The sequence below is a fragment of the Orcinus orca genome, chromosome 2, assembly GCF_937001465.1.
Source record: "Orcinus orca chromosome 2, mOrcOrc1.1, whole genome shotgun sequence".
In the NCBI taxonomy this organism is placed as follows: domain Eukaryota; kingdom Metazoa; phylum Chordata; class Mammalia; order Artiodactyla; family Delphinidae; genus Orcinus; species Orcinus orca.
Genome location: NC_064560.1, coordinates 80,902,323 through 80,918,705, shown reverse-complemented (window position 1 = coordinate 80,918,705; position 16,383 = coordinate 80,902,323). Strand labels below are relative to the sequence as shown.

Here is a 16,383-nt window from a genome sequence, read left to right as displayed (position 1 = left end):
GTGTAGTTCATTCCTTCACCATATGCCAGCTCTGTGTGTATCCAGACGGCCCCAGATGGTGTGGAACTCAGGAGCCAGATGAAGTGATGAGCATGCCTGTCTGCTCACCAGGAATCCCTACTCTGGTGTTCCCGTCTCCCGGCAAACCCCTCCCTTGAGGCAAGCCCAGGTCAGCAGTCACCTCTTCTATGAACCCTTCTCCAGAAAGAATGAATCCTTCCTTCTTCTAGGATCCTGTTGCAGTTATCAAAGCCTATACTGATTATTTATTTATATGTGCATCAGTTAACAGGTGTGAATTTGCTACAGGACACTTCATTGCAAGGCTGACATAATTCTTTGTTTTTCCATATCAAATAACTGCCTTGGTTGCCCTTTACTGCTGCTGGGGTAAATTCAAGGGCAGTCACATTTTGGTAAGCCTTTCCCTAGTTTTTGGTGCCATCCAGGAATCCTGGGCCTTATGCAGTTCAGAGATGTGGGCATTGCCTCTGCTGGTCCACAGTGATCTCAGATCCTGGTGGAGCTCAGATTCTCTGGGGCCTGACGAAAGAGAGCTGCAGAACCCCCTAAGTGGGCACAGGGAACCCCTCTGCACTCAGCCTTCTGCAACATGCTTGCTGAGAGCAAAGGGGATAGTGTCTACACATCACTTTTGAAGGCCCTCATCAGCATTCTCTCTCCCATCCTCTTCCAGAACCATGACCCCTCCTCAATATCTAGGATGTAACTAAGCCCCTGACCCCTTTGACTGGTGTCTGCTCTGAGCTTCCTCTTGGCAATTAATTCTCTCGGCCTCAGAAAAAAAAACAATGCCTAGATCACACCACCAAGTTTTGACTGTCCTTCTGGCAAGCCGTAGGGAGTTAACTTTTCAACATTTTCAATCGCCTTTAAAAGAGAACGAGATATAAAGAGGATATACACTGGGAATTCCATCACACACTTTTGCAGAGTCTCCTCCCTGTAGAACGCCTCCCTCGCGGACTTCGCCTCTCCTCTTGGCATCTCCAGAACTGGCTGAGAAGCAGGCTGGTGATGCCCAGCAAATGGATGCTGAAAGAACATCCACGACCGGCGGGAGGTAGGAGGGGCCTGTCTCAGGTCTGTCTCGTCTCCTTGGAGGGAGTCGCGAACCTGTGGGAGCCCGGTTCCCGGGCGCTCCACCCCGCCCCGGCGGGGGGTAGGAAGGGCCCTGGACAACCAGACCCTTGAGGGTCCCGGCGTTCTCCCACCGACCCGGTGCAGCTTCTGAGAGCATTAGCGAGCGGAGTGGGGACAAAGGACAGAAGGGACCGGCAGAGCCCGGCCTTGGAAAGCCTCTGGAGCGCGGGGACCGCTTGGTGGAGACAGAGGCGGGGCGCGGGCGCACCTCCCCGGGAGCGCTCGGGCTACTGTGCCCCACTGCGGCCGCCAAGGCGCCCGAGGGCCGGCGGGCGGGGGGGTGGGCTCGAAGGGACGGGTGGGAGGGGCGCGGGGGGGCGGGGGCGGGGCTCGTCACGTGGAGAGGCGCGCGGGGGTGGCCGGGGCGGGGGCGCGCGCTCGGCTCTTTAAGGGCGCGCGAGCCGAACCGCGAGAAGCGGTTCTGCGGCCGCAGGCGCAGGCCCGGGCCGACTTCGGAGACGCGCAGCTCCAGCCCCAAAATGCGCCGCTTACTGTGCCTGGTGCTGGCCGCGTCGCTCCTGCACGGTAAAGCCGCTGGTCTCCCCGCCCTCCACTCTTCGTTCGCGGAATCCCGGGCGCATCCCGGGTGGCTTGGGGCGCCCCGCGCCGGGCCCGGGTTTGGGGGTTCGTTCCCGCCGGGGACGGCGGGGGTCGCTGTCGGCGGTGGTCGCTGTCGGCGGTGACGGGGGAAGGCGAGCCTTGCGCGTCTGGGCTGCGCTGCTTGGGCGGCCGGGGGTGCGGGCAGGGTGCGCGGGGCGCATCCCCTCTGGCCTTCCTTGAGTAGCCCTCCCGGCTCTTCTCTCCTCTCCTGAAGTGTCCCTGCAAGGCGAGTTCCAGAGGAAGCTCTACAAGGACCTGGTCAAGAACTACAATCCTTTGGAGAGGCCCGTGGCCAACGACTCGCAGCCGCTCACCGTCTACTTTTCTCTGAGCCTTCTGCAGATCATGGACGTGGTGAGTCCCGGCCCGGCCCTGCCCGCCGCCGCGTGCCTCGGTTTCCCCGGTCGCCTGGGAGGAGCCTGGCGCGCGACCCGGCCACCTGTGCGCGGGTACTTCAGACCCGCCTTGCCCTCGGTTTAGAAACTCAGGACGAAAGTGTCTCCGTCCCGAGCCGGGAATCCTCAAGAACAGGTCTGAATGATCACGTATTAGTACCCCTTATGGTATAAGTATTGGCATGCAGTCCGACATTTGGAGTCAATTTAGACATTTCTAGGCTTTTCTGCTGCCCGTGGTATGCACCTTCTCTGGGTAGAGGCCTGGCCCTGGGCTTTGCAGCTGGTTCATCTGTCCAGGCAAAGGGCCAACTCTGAGCATTTAGACCCCCTCCCCAATTCCAGTAATGGGCATTCTTTGCCTTCCTGGTGAGGGTAGTGCGGGTCGTCTTGCTTTGAGGATGAGCAAAGCTCCGCCTCCGGGATACACTTGTCTGCACCTTCAGGCAGCTGCTTTCAGCCCCACGGGCTTGCGCACTTCAATTGGCAGATCTGTGTAATATCTGGGTAAGTTTGTTCTTTTGCTCTTCTAGACTGCTTTGGATATTCAGTTGTCACATATTAAATATGGATATTGGATATTCAGTTGGCACATCCTCATACGATATAAATATTTTACAAAAGTGTTTAAGTCATTATAAATGGGTTTCAGTGTCTAGCCTGTACAAGGCATTCATTGGACTGTGCTCTGGAGAAGTGTACAGGTGTGACGCTGTTTCAGGGAGGGAAGAATGTGGTAGGAAGGGAGTGTGAGAATAGCTACAATAGGTAGAAAGTGCTAAGAGCCTCCAGAGGTGTGCAGATTAGAGGTGTAAAAAGACAGGTAAGATTTCATAGTCCTGAAAATAAAGAGTGCCCGTTCTCTTACACTGATGTATGTTGCATCACGTAACTTAGTTAAATTGCTGTGATGAATGGCTTGCTTTCCCACATGACACCTGTGTTAAATATGTACTTCCTTCTACAGATAGACCCTATGCTTCAAAATATTGAACGTGCGTGCGATGACGTGGGCAGGTTATCACAGAGGAGAGCTGTAAAGGGAGACAAGTGCTGTCTCGTGGGTTACCAGGGCAAAAATTCCTGTTTACAGAGCTTGGGCTTCAGGAAAGGGGAAAGGATGGAGATATGGGGTTAGGGGAAGAGGGGCTGGGAAAGCTGCCCCGGTGTTAGGCGGAGCCGTGGTGGAGAAATGGAGTTACAGGGGCTTTGGAGCAGCACAAGCCTGCGGCATTTGGGGAGGCAAGTGCTTTATGCAGCAGCTTCTCTGTTACTTCAGAGAGCTCAGGATTTGTGCTTGGGACCTTTGGTAGGTTCTGGCTCTGCTCGTTTCTGGCTGGTTGTTCTGAGGAAAGTTTCTTAAACATCCTGAGTCTGTATTTTCCAGTTAATACATTGTTCTCACTGTGGATCTACCCGGGAATGCATTTGACTTCCCAGCGCAGCAATCCTGTGAGCTCATGGAGTGGCCTTGAGCAAATTACTTTACCTTTCTAAGCCCTGTTTCCTCATGTGTAAAATGAGAATAATAATACTCACTTCACAGGGTTTTGAGAGGATTAAATAAGAGAAAGTGCTTGCCACACACTGGTGATTAACTGAAGGTTTGCTTGATCTTCATTATGTAGCTACTGAACTCAAGGTTTGGGATGTCAGTGCCTAGAAAGGTGTGGTCTCTTGCCCAAGGTTGCTCATTGGTTAGAGGCAGGGCTGTGTGGAACATCCACATTTGCCTTGCAAGCCCTTTGCATCTCCTGCCTCCTTTAGAATCTGTAACTTCTTTTGCAGAAAGAAGTCAGCTTAATTTATTTAAACTGCCTGAGTGTAACTGATTGAATGTAACTATCCTGAGATCCTGGGTGAAAAGGAAGTCTCTCTATTAGAAATAATGAAATATGCAAACATTTGTATTCCAGCAGGACTGGGCTCTGTCTGGTTTTGAAGCAGAGCCAGGGCTTTCCAGCCAGACTCTTGGGACCCTGGACAGAGATACAGTGACTCATAAGTGATTCATGTGGCAGAGCCCTAACTGTTGTCAGGTTCTGTTTACAAATTTTGTTCCAGGGGTCCTTTGCCCATTCTGACTGGGCTGTTGTAGAGAACATTTTTTCTCCCAAATCTTGTTATTGCCCTTTCTGCCAGCAGAGATTTCCTGGTGGGAGTAATAGGGAGATAATGTGTGATTCTACATATCTTATTTTCATGGAAGATCATTTACCTGTTTATCAACTTATTCCACATACACTTATTGAAGGACTTGTGGACGTTGCTAGATTCTGCAAACTTATACCTGGTTAAGGGATTATTTCTACTTCTAGAATTCACAGTCTATCTAGGGAGACTGACGTGTAAATCCAAAATTACATCATGTGTAATTGAACACAAATGTCGGTAAAGTGGTACAGACGCATGTAGTAGGAAATATTTACTTCCAGCCAGGATGGCTAGGAATTAGATTTCTAAAGGTGAGTAGAAGTTTGCCAGTTGGAGAAAATAAGAAAGGCTTTCCAGGTGAGACGAACAGGGTGAGGAAAGATGAGAGTGGGGTGAGGACAGCACACCCTCAACAAGGTGTGTTCTGTGGGACACTGGCTCCCAGTTGATCTTCGCTGCGGGTTTTGCTGAAAAACTTTTCAGAAACTTGAATGTGCTATGTGTATTGAGAATGTTTTAAAGGAGGGATATCATACTAACAAAACTACTAACTTTCTCTTAGGTACCCTTTTGTAAGAATGATGTTCTAGAAACACACCTTGCAAGGATGGGGTTATCTTTTGGTGGGAGGGCTGAGGTGAGTTCATACTGTAGACAGAAGAGGTGTTGAATGTGAGGTGTGTCAAGTGGCTCTGCAGAGTTTACATTTTGCCCTGGACTCTCGCCTGGGTATCTCCCAGGACATGAGGCGGAGGTGGTGGTGTGCTAGAGGATTTGTGAAGCTGCAAGACCAGCTTGCCATTGCATATTTTCCTAGAAATGGAAACAGTCCAAACCATTATATTTGTATTCAATCCAATAAGTATGAATTATAGACTAGAATGAAAAAAATGTGCATAAATTTCTAAAGACAAAGGCCTGTGTTTTTAGAGGGATAGTTTTACCAGGCACCCTTGGTGAGGCACGAGGTGAAGCATGGGAAGGGGTGGTGGATTTTTAATCAAGAGGAGGGATGTTGCTAGATCTGTGTTTAGATCGAGGATGCTAAGGGCAGTGTATGTGTGGGACAGATTAAAGAGAAGAGAAAGTGTAGACAAAGGATGAAGAGGTCGAAACTAGAATGGTCACTGTGGGAATGTGGAGACGTGGACAGATTCCAGAGGCATTTTGGGTATACTATCTATGATATATAACTGTGTATGTGAACTTCATGTAGGTATATAGATAAATTTATTGAGTGAAAGTACCTAAATGCATACTCTGACTTATGGTGATTATTAATTTACTTCATGGGCTTGTATCTGGGCTGGGAATGAGATAATACCTAAGAAATCATTTTGAAGTGATGCAAGTGTAAGGTTCTTAAACTACCAACAGTTTCCATAATATTTCTCCTTTGTGCATGCCATTTAGTCATTCACCTGTACACATATATCTGAAGGCCATTCCGAGTGTTGATTTGCATAAAATAAATGTGTACAGTTATGAAAGCATGGCCAGAAGGCAAGGTATTTAAAATGAATAATAGGAATCAACACAATATTATATGGAAATGTATAACATATAATGATGCATGGATGATTTTTGTTCTTTTGTACATTTGGGATTGCAGAGTCAACTTTTTAGAAGCTTTAGTCACAAGACAGCAGAACAAAGTGGTTGTGCATTTGGGGTTTGCTACTGCAGAGGGCAGGCATGGGTGTGGAGCCCAGTGTCTGAGGGCTTGTGTGTTATCTGAAATCCCTTGGCCTCTGCTCTGGTTTGTCAGACTTATGATTTTATATTTACTGTTCACTATGTAAAATGCTACAACTCTAACTTAATATTACCAAATATTTGCTGTAAAAATTGCACACCTTGAAGACAGTTTATGAAGAAAACCCAAGGTGCAGTTATGTAATTATCCTAATAATGTTTTTATAAATGGTATTTCTTACAGCTACAGATATGTGTTTTGTGCAAGAAATCAAATTAAACAAAAAAAGGACTGCAGGGGGGAAAATCACCCAAATCACCATCACTCAAGGCCTTCTGGTGCAGTTCAGGCTGTCTTTTCTCTGTGTTTTGGGATGTTTAGAGAAATATTTAAAAATTGAAATAGCATAACACCATTATGGTGCCTTAAACAATATTAGCAGGCATTACTTTTAAAGTGACGTAAATAGGCCAAGTAATAAACTGAGTTTTAAAACAAAATTGTGTTCTTTCCCCACTATTACATAACTCTCACTATCACTGCATATTCAATCCCTGTTCCTATTTTTATTTTAGAAATCTCTCACAAAGTATTTATTGAAATGATTCATGATGTTACTTCTAAACCTGGATGCTTTTAAATTTTATCCCAGATTTTGTATGTGAAAAATCACAGAGATAATTTGAAGATCTTGACACTACCTCCCTCTAGTTTTATGTTTGCTTCTGACCAACACACAGGCTGTAGCTACCAGCAAGCACAAATCACCTTAATCCAGTTAGTGACTGAGTAGAGGAGGACCTGGGCTTCCTTCCTGGGAGGGCTGGTTAGTTTCTGAATTTTGCATATATGTTTTAGGGTGTGCAAATAGAGAGTTTAGCAGGGTCTTCCTTCTATTCTGTGGACCCTGCACCCCTATTTGTCCTGCTAGCTGTTGAGTCTGCCAAGATCTGTTTAAACTTTTGGCATTGTAGGCGTTGCTTTAGAAATCATCACATGGCTCTGGAAAAATGGCCCCAGATCCTGTTATTTTCCTAAACTTCCCTTTTCTGGACCTTGGCCCTGCTGTTCATCATTGCCCTGCTAGTTATCTGGTGCCTTCATGCACATGATCATTGCATTTTTCTAATTATTCTCACCGGAGGGCTGGTGAGAACTACCTTGTTCATCATTGCTGGTAGCAGAACTGAAATTCTAAATTAAAACTTGTTTACCATGCACCTTTGTAATTGATCCAGATTTATTAAGGTAGAAATTGTATCCCTCTTAAACCTCTTTATGGCTCTGGAACATAAACGTACAAAATTCTTTTAGCTTTATAGGCTGGGGATTATGGGCACTTTTAATAAAGGAAGCTCTCTTGTAAATGTTGCCTTTCAAGTCTACCCCTGAAGATATTCCCCAGAGGCTCAGTTCTCGCAGAGCTCCTGATTCATCCTTGACATGCTGTTAAAGGAAGAGAAGTGGTCTTGTCATGGAGAGATGCCAGTGAAAATCTCTGGTCCCTTATTGATTTATCAGGATTAGGTAGTGTTTTACTTCTTAGAGAAGACGAAAGTAATTTGGAACTTTCTGATTGCCATGCTCTTTATTTCAGTGATTTCCTTATTCCCACTCTACATTAGCTATAAACTGTTTTAGCAAAAAGAGCCCTCAAAGTAAAAACCAAAACCATTGTAAAAAAGTTTGCATGTGCACATTTATTTGTATATAAACACACACACACACACACACACACACACACACACCCCTATTACTCTTATCTCTCCTTTTTGAATATGTTTTTGGATATCATAAGACATCACATACTATGCTTAAGTTTCCAAGAGAAAAAGCTAGAAGTTACAGCAAAAGCCATGGAGTCATAGCTCCCAGAGAGCCAAATAATTGGCTGAAACTAACATGAAATTAAGTAAGGAATTGTTTAAAATCCTGCAGGGGAGGAGGCTGTGGGAGAGGCCTGGACACAGGGCTGACTCCGTGCTCTGAGTCAGGTAGTCAGGTAGTAGAAGGAGGAGCTGACCCATCCCCCCTTGTGTGTGTGTGTCTGAGCAAGAATAAATGTGTTTGTTTTATTTTGTGGAGAGAAGGCAAGTGGTCAGGTTGAGTTCCAGGTGTTTTGAAACGTCAGAATCGTAAAATGGTTTTCTACTCTACTGCAGCCGTCTTTAGAAGCTCACACATACAGTGTGTCATATGGAGGGGCTCAGATTAAGCAAATTAATCCGAGGCTGCTCACTGATTGATTAAACTCAAATTGATAACATTTACAATTGAAATCACTGTTCTGGAAACATTCTTTTATTCACTGTTTTTTCTTAAGATGTTTTATTGACATTTGCAGTAACCTTTAATATGCTGGCTAGCTCTTAGGCAGATTTCATTTTTGAAGTCATCTTCAACTTTGAATTGCAGTGTAATATGTATCCACCGTGTAGCACAATATCAAAACCAACTTGGTGAATTATCACAGTGAACCCACGCAGGTAACCACCACCCAGGACGTCTCTTCCCCCCTTTTTTCCCACTGGAAAACCATTAACATGAAATCAAGTGCAAGGGTTTAGTTTTGCCCTTCTCCAGAACTTTATACAAGTGGAATCACACAGCACACAATATGTATTCTTTTGTTTTCTTTTACTCACTTTTATTTTTGTGAGAGTCACCCAAGTTCTTGCCTGTTGCTGCAGTTTATTCATTTTTATCAAGTGGATATAACATGATTTGTTATTCTGTTGATGGAGATTTAAGTTGTTTCTAGCTTTTGTCTTATGAAGGACACTGCCATGAATATTCTAATTGCTCATGTCTTTTGATGCACATGTATTTGTATTTCTATCACGTATGTATATATATAGGAGGGCACTAGCCAGGCCATAGGATGCCATATCTTTAACTTTTCCAGATGAAGCCAAACCCTTTTCAAAATGATTATACCAATTAACATTCTCACCAGCAGCGTCTGAAAAATTCTTCTTGTTCTACATAATCACCCACACTTTGGATTTTAGTCTTTTAAATTTACCATTCTGGTGGGTGGGGAGTGATACTTCCTTGTGATTTTAATTAGCAGTTTCCTGATTACCAATAAAGTCGAGGACATTTTCATTTGTTAATTTTCCACTTGGATATCATCTTCTCTTACAAAGTGTTACAAAGTGTTTATTCATATCTCTTGCCTATTTTTATCTTTGTGTGTGTTGTGTGTGTGTGTGTGTGTGTGTGGTTTTGTTTTTTCCTTATTGGTATTTGTATGAGTTTTTCTGTATTATGGACATGAGCCCTTTGTAAAATATTTTTGCAAGTATTTTCTTTGACTCTTTGGCTGGTCTTTTCACTCTTCATGTTCTTTCCCTCTTTTGTAAACTTTTAATTGAAGTAGAATATGCTTACAGATAAATGGTATCTTTTGATGAACAGAAATTCTTAATTGCCTAATTTTGTAATTCGTTTCTTCTATGTTTAGGGCTCATGTTATCTTTAGAAAGTCTTACCCTTCCTCAAGCTCATGAAGATACTTTCCTGTATATTTGCTTTTACAGGCTTTTTGTTGTTGTTGTTTTACCTTCACGTGGAAATCTCGACTGATGATTATTTTGTTTTTCAAGGATAATTTAAGGGTTGTTAGTGTAATGACTGCACAATTGGTGAACTTTCTCACATTTAGACATTGTATTATCCACTGTGTCTGCCCCCAAACGGACATTTCAGTTATTTAGCGTGTGCATAATACGGAGAAAATGTAGGGGCTATGCCATTTTTAATATGACACAAATGAACCTATCTACAAAACAGAAAGAGACTCACAGACATAGAAAACAGACTTGTGGTTGCCAAGGAGGGGGTAGGGGAGGGATGGATTGGGAGTTTGGGGTTAGCAGATGCAAAGTAGTAAAAATGAATAAAGCAGGGATTACAAACTATAGCCCACAGATTAAAAATCTGCCCACTGCCTGTTTTTGTAAATAAAGTCTTACTGGAACACACACACACAAATAAATGTCAGCAGGGCACACACAGCATTTACAGAGCCAACAGTAAAGGATTTCTGAAAAGTCCTGGGCCCTCTCCACATTTCCCATTGCTGACCATTTCCCAAAAACCTTCAGCTGCCTCTGTTTCTGATTATGACTCCTATTTTAATACTCTGTTTATAGTCCTCTTCCTGGATTGATCAACGTTACCCATTTTCTGTGAATGCCTGTTATGACAGATATGAACTTGGCTCATTCACAGCTCTCCCCACCTCCTCTCTTAACCTCTGTTCTCACTTCTTCCACTGCTCACTTTCGCATCTTCAGAAGGGCAAAATGGGTTAAGGGCATCAACAGGATGGTGACAGATGGAAATTAACCTTCTGGTGGTGAGCATGCTGCAGTGTGTACAGAAGTTGAAATGTAATGTATAGGTCAAACTTATATGATGTTATAAACCAATATTGTGATATCAATTCTATGTGAAATCTAAAATATGACACAAACATATCTAGAACGAGAAACAGACTCGCAGACATAGGTTGCTAAGGGGAAGAGGGGTTGGCAGAGGGATAGATTGGGAATTTGGGATTAGCAGATGCAAACTATTACATATAGAATGGATAAATAACAAGGTCCTACTGTATAGCACAGGGAGCTATATTCAATATCCTGTGATAAACCATATGGAAAAGAATATGAAAAAGAATGTATATGTATAACTGAATCACTTTATTGTATAGCAGAAACGAATACAACATTGTAAATCAACTCTACTTCAATAAAATAAATTTTAAAAAGTTACCTCAATAAAAAATTAAGAGTAATCTTAACTATATCTACAAACTAACTTGGTGAAAAATAAAAAAAGACAGTCTTAAAGCTTCTTGTTATTTCTGTCACCCGGAATTCAGTTTTCCTTTTCTATGATCACTCCCGTTCTGTCCCTACTTCTCTCGAAGTCCTTCCATCTCCATGTTGGTAACATGTACATTCCATTCTTTAGCCATATTTAATTTCTTTGTAATTTAAAGTTGGCTTGATTCAACTTAAAAAGAAAAAAAAAAGCAGCCCTCACGATTCTGTGACAGTGTAAGCACTGTTCTCTGCAAAACCATTTTTCTAAGCACCTGTTTCCTTCTGTGTGGGTTTAGTGCTGTGGCTTCCATGCCATTCAGTTGAGTGTTCCTGTTGTCAGCTGATCTGGGGTCAAGCTGAGATGCTCTCCCTTTTTATCTTCTTCACCAAACCTTATTGTACCTTCCTTTCCCGATGTCTTTGGTCACGCTGTCCGTCCTCTGTGTCTTCCTTTTGCTGTTCCCTCTGTCCTTTGTACATTTGCCCCTCTTTCTCTGAGGATACCGCTTGGAGGGTTGTCCTTTCCTTCTTTATTTTTGTAGTTCATTTGTTTTAAACCAAACAATGTTATTTCTTCTAGGGTAGGGTTACTTTTCTTCCTTTCTTTTAATTTTGCTTATTTGTCTTTCTGTTTATTTTTACTATTTGTTTGGCAAGACTTCCTAAAGTGCCTTCTGATTCTTAGTATTCTCTTCCTGTTTTTAAATTGGGAACAGAAACATTGATAGAAGTGCTATATCAGATGGGGGCTGTTACATTTTTGAGGACCCTAAATGCTCAAGGACTGAATGCTTTGCTTCAAGGCACCTCTTTTTTTTAATAGATCTTTATTGGCATATAATTGCTTCACATTACTGTGTTAGTTTCTCCTCTTCGTTAGCTTCTTTGTTCCCTAATTCAGGGCTGTCCAATAGAAATGTAATATCAGCTCCAGATGTGATTTTAGATTTTCTGGTGGTCACATTTAAAAAGGAAAATGGTGCAGGGAACATTAATTTTAATAAGTATCTTACTTAGCCTAGTATTCCTAAATTATTAAAGTTGCAATGGGTAGCAAACATAAAAAATATTAATGAGACGGTTAATGCTTTTAGGGGAGGGCAGAGCTAAGCTGTGGAAATCCTGTGTGTTAGGCTCACAGCACTGGCCACACATCCACGACTCGAGCCACGTTTTGGAGTGGCTACCATATTGTACTGTACAGCGCTCACTGATCAGATCAGTTTGTTTGAGTTTTCACTCCGTGGAGTGAGGAGAAACCTGGTTGCTCATTATTGTCAGAAGGGAGTTGACAAAGCTTTCTCTGAATTCACCTGTGACAGCTCCACTCCATACTCCCTGCCCTCCTCCAGACTCAGGGCACTTCTGAACTCTATGGGTTTCTACCTGGCAGACCTGCTACCTCCATCCTGAAGCCCCCTTCCCAGTGTTCAGCACAGGGCTTCCTTCATCTGCTTTTGCAGTTACCAAACCTCCGTCTGTGTGTGTGTTCTCTTCTTGTAGTGTATTGAAATACCTTGTCTTTTTATGGCCCCATTCCCATTCTCTTTGTTTTGGGAAGTTTATACCTGTCGACTGAAAAAAATGCACAAGCTAAAAGTTGAGAATTATGTTTTATTTGGTGGACAGGACTGAGGACTTAGGCCTGGGAGGCAGCCTCTCAGGTAGCTCTGAGCGACGTCTCGTCTCTGAAGAGGGAAGGGAGGAGCCAGGGTATATGGGAGTTTTTGCAACAAAGACCAAGTGGTCAGAACATCAGAAGATTACTGTTAATTAAAGAAAACCAGACATCTCAAGTTAAGGAATTCAGTGCTTTTCTATGTATGGGAAGATGCGAGAGTCTGGGCTCACTGAAATCATTCCTTTGATATGCACCTCAGCTCTCTGGGGCCAGTATCCTGTGCTTTCTCATCCTGAGTCTCCTCAGGGTGCATGTTTGGGGGTGGCTGCAGTGACCGACTGCTTGATGGCGGGCATCCTGTTTCCATCCCACGTTCCCTCAGGGCTCACCACCCAGGGAGGCTGTAATATGATGGCTTGATGGCTGCAACATCCTCTGTTTCCTGATCTGGCAGGCAACATGTTTTCATTGACATACTGTTTCCCTTCTTTATTTTAATTTGAGTGGTCTTGGGGGGAAAGGGGAAATAGATCAGTATAAGCTGACATCTTAAGCTAGAAACTTAAAGGATACTCTTATCAGCAAATAAGCAAATGGGCAAAATATATGTTATTTTCTCTTTTTGATTAATTATTTGATTCACAAATCCATGTCAGTATTTCTGCAATATCATTTTGATATATTTTTTTAAATTTCTGAGATATACATTTTAAAGTAATAACTAGAATTATGACTTATAACATTATACCAAAACATATAAGATTTTTAGAGAATTCATGTGATGTCTGAAACATTTATATTAACATATTTCCATACAAATTACCCAAGGAAAGTTTAGTATTAGTTTTTTTATTTGTTTGCTTTTTTATATTGCAGGTTCTTATTAGTCATCAGTTTTATACACATCAGTGTATACATGTCAATCCCAATTGCCCAATTCAGCACACCACCATTCCCACCCCACCGCGGTTTTCCCCCCTTGGTGTCCATATGTTTGTTCTCTACATCTGCGTCTCAACTTCTGCCCTGCAAACCGGTTCATCTGTATCATTTTTCTAGGTTCCACACACATGCGTTAATATACAATATTTGTTTTTTCTCTTTCTCACTTACTTCACTTTGTATGACAGTCTCTAGATCCATCCACGTCTCAACAAATGACTCAATTTCGTTCCTTTTTATGGCTGAGTAATATTCCATTGTATATATGTACCACATCTTCTTTATCCATTCATCTGTTGATGGGCATTTAGGTTGCTTCCATGACCTCGCTATTGTAAATAGTGCTGCAGTGAAGATCCGGGTGCATGTATGTTTTTGAATTACGGTTTCCTCTGGGTATATGCCCAGTAGTGGAATTGCTGGATCGTATGGTAATTCTATTTTTAGTTTTTTAAGGAACCTCCATACTGTTCTTCATAGTGGCTGTATCAATTTACATTCCCACCAACAGTGCAAGAGGGTTCCCTTTTCTCCACACCCTCTCCAGCATTTGTTGTTTGTAGATTTTCTGATGATGCGCATTCTAACTGGTGTGAGGTGATACCTCATTATAATTTTGATTTCCATTTCTCTAATAATTAGTGATGTTGAGCAGCTTTTCATGTGCTTCTTGGCCATCTGTATGTCTTCTTTGGAGAAATGTCTATTTAGGTCTTCTGCCCATTTTTGGATTGGGTTTTTTCTTTAATATTGAGCTGCATGAGCTGTTTATATATTTTGGAGATTAAACCTTTGTCTGTTGATTCGTTTGCAAATATTTTCTCCCATTCTGAGGGCTGTCTTTTCATCTTGTTTATGGTTTCCTTTGCTGAGTAAAAGCTTTGAAGTTTCATTAGGTCCCATTTGTTTATTTTTATTTCCATTATTCTAGGAGTTGGATCAAAAAAGATCTTGCTGTGATTTATATCAAAGAGTGTTCTTCCTATGTTTTCCTCTAAGAGTTTTATAGTGTCCAGTCTTACATTTAGGTCTCAAATCCATTTTGAGTTTATTTTTGTGTATGGTGTTAGGGAGTGTTCTAATTTCAGTCTTCTACATGTAGCTGTCCAGTTTTCCCTGCACCACTTATTGAAGAGACTGTCTTTTCTCCATTGTATATCTTTGCTTCCTTTGTCATAGATTGGTTGACCATAGGTGTGTGGGTTTATCTCTGGGCTTTCTATCTTGTTCCATTGATCTATGTTTCTGTTTTTGTGCCAGTACCATATTGTCTTGATTACTGTAGCTTTGCAGTATAGTCTGCAGTCAGGGAGTCTGATTCCTCCAGCTCCGTTTTTTTCCCTCAAGACTGCTTTGGCTATTCCTGGTCTTTTGTGTCTCCATACAAATTTTAAGGTGATTTGTGGTAGTTCTGTAAAAAATGCCATTGGTAATTTGATAGGGATTGTATTGAATCTATAGATTGCTTTGGGTAGTATAGTCATTTTCACAATATTGATTCTTCCAATCCAAGAACATGGTATATCTCTCCATCTGTTTGTATCATCTTTAGTTTCTTTCATCAGCGTCTTATAGTTTTCTGCATACAGGTCTTTTGTCACCCTAGGTAGGTTTATTCCTAGGTATTTTATTCTTTTTGTTGCAATGGTAAATGGGAGTGTTCCCTTAATTTCCCTTTCATTTTTCATCATTAGTGTATAGGAATGTAAGAGATTTCAGTGCATTAATTTTGTATCCTGCAACTTTACCAAATTCATTGATTAGCTCTAGTAGTTTTCTGGTGGCATTTTTAGGATTCTCTATGTATAGTATCGTGTCATCTGCAAACAGTGACAGTTTTACTTCTCCTTTTCCGATTTGTATTCCTTTTATTTCTTTATCTTCTCTGATTGCCGTGGCTAGGACTTCCAAAACTATGTTGAATAATAGTGGTGAGAGTGGACATCCTTATCTTGTTCCTCATCTTAGAGGAAATGCTTTTAGTTTTTCACCTTTGAGAATGATGTTTGCTGTGGGTTTGTCATATATGGACTTTATTATGTTGAGGTAGGTTCCCTCTATGCCCACCTTCTGGAGAGTTTTTATCATAAATGGGTGTTGAATTTTGTCAAAAGCTTTTTCTGCATCTATTGAGATGATCATATGGTTTTTATTCTTCAATTTGTTAATATGGTGTATCACATTGATTGATTTGCAGAATCCTTGCATCCCTGGGATAAATCCCACTTGATCATGGTGTATGATCCTTTTAATGTGTTGTTGGATTCTGTTTGCTAGTATTTTGTTGAGGAGTTTTGCATCTATATTCATCAGTGATATTGGTCTGTAATTTTCTTTTTTTGTAGTATCTTTGTCTGGTTTTGGTATCAGGGTGATGCTGGCCTCGTAAAATGAGTTTGGGGGTGTTCCTTCCTCTGCAATTTTTTGGAGGAGTTTGAGAAGGGTGGGTGTTAGCTCTTCTCTAAATGTTTGATGGAATTCACCTGTGAAGCCATCTAGTCTTGGACTTTCGTTTGTTGGAAGATTTTTAAACCCAGTTTCAATTTCATTACTTGTGATTGTTCTGTTCATATTTCTGTTTCTTCCTGGTTCAGTCTTGGGAGGTTATACCTTTCTAAGAATTTATCCATTTCTTCCAGGTTGTCCATTTTATTGGCATAGAGTTGCTTGTAGTAGTCTCTTAGGATGCTTTGTATTTCTGCAGTGTCTGTTGTAACTTCTCCTTTTTCATTTCTAATTTTATAGATTTGAGTCCTTTCCCTCTTTTTTCTTGAGGATAAACAATTTTGTTTATCTTCTCAAAGAACCGGCTTTTAGTTTTATTGATCTTTGCTATTGTGTTCTTTGTTTCTATTTCATTTATTTCTGCTCTGATCTTTATGATTTCTTTCCTTCTGCTAACTTTCGGTTTTGTTTGTTCTTCTTTCTCTAGGTCCTTTAGGTGTAAGGTTAGATTGTTTACTTGAGTTTTTTCTTGTT

General features: G+C 42.1%; 1 protein-coding gene across 1 annotated transcript in view; it reads left to right on the top strand.

Annotated features, from left to right (window-relative positions):
- Positions 1-1,540: 1,540 nt before the first annotated feature.
- CHRNA7 (cholinergic receptor nicotinic alpha 7 subunit) overlaps positions 1,541-16,383 on the top strand; it is a 120,901-nt gene continuing 106,058 nt past the window's right edge. The window contains exons 1-2 of the mRNA XM_004285278.3: positions 1,541-1,689; positions 1,979-2,118. Of these exons, the coding sequence (XP_004285326.1) occupies positions 1,644-1,689; positions 1,979-2,118 (186 nt within the window). The 5' untranslated portion in view covers positions 1,541-1,643. The remainder of the gene's footprint in view (positions 1,690-1,978; positions 2,119-16,383) is intronic.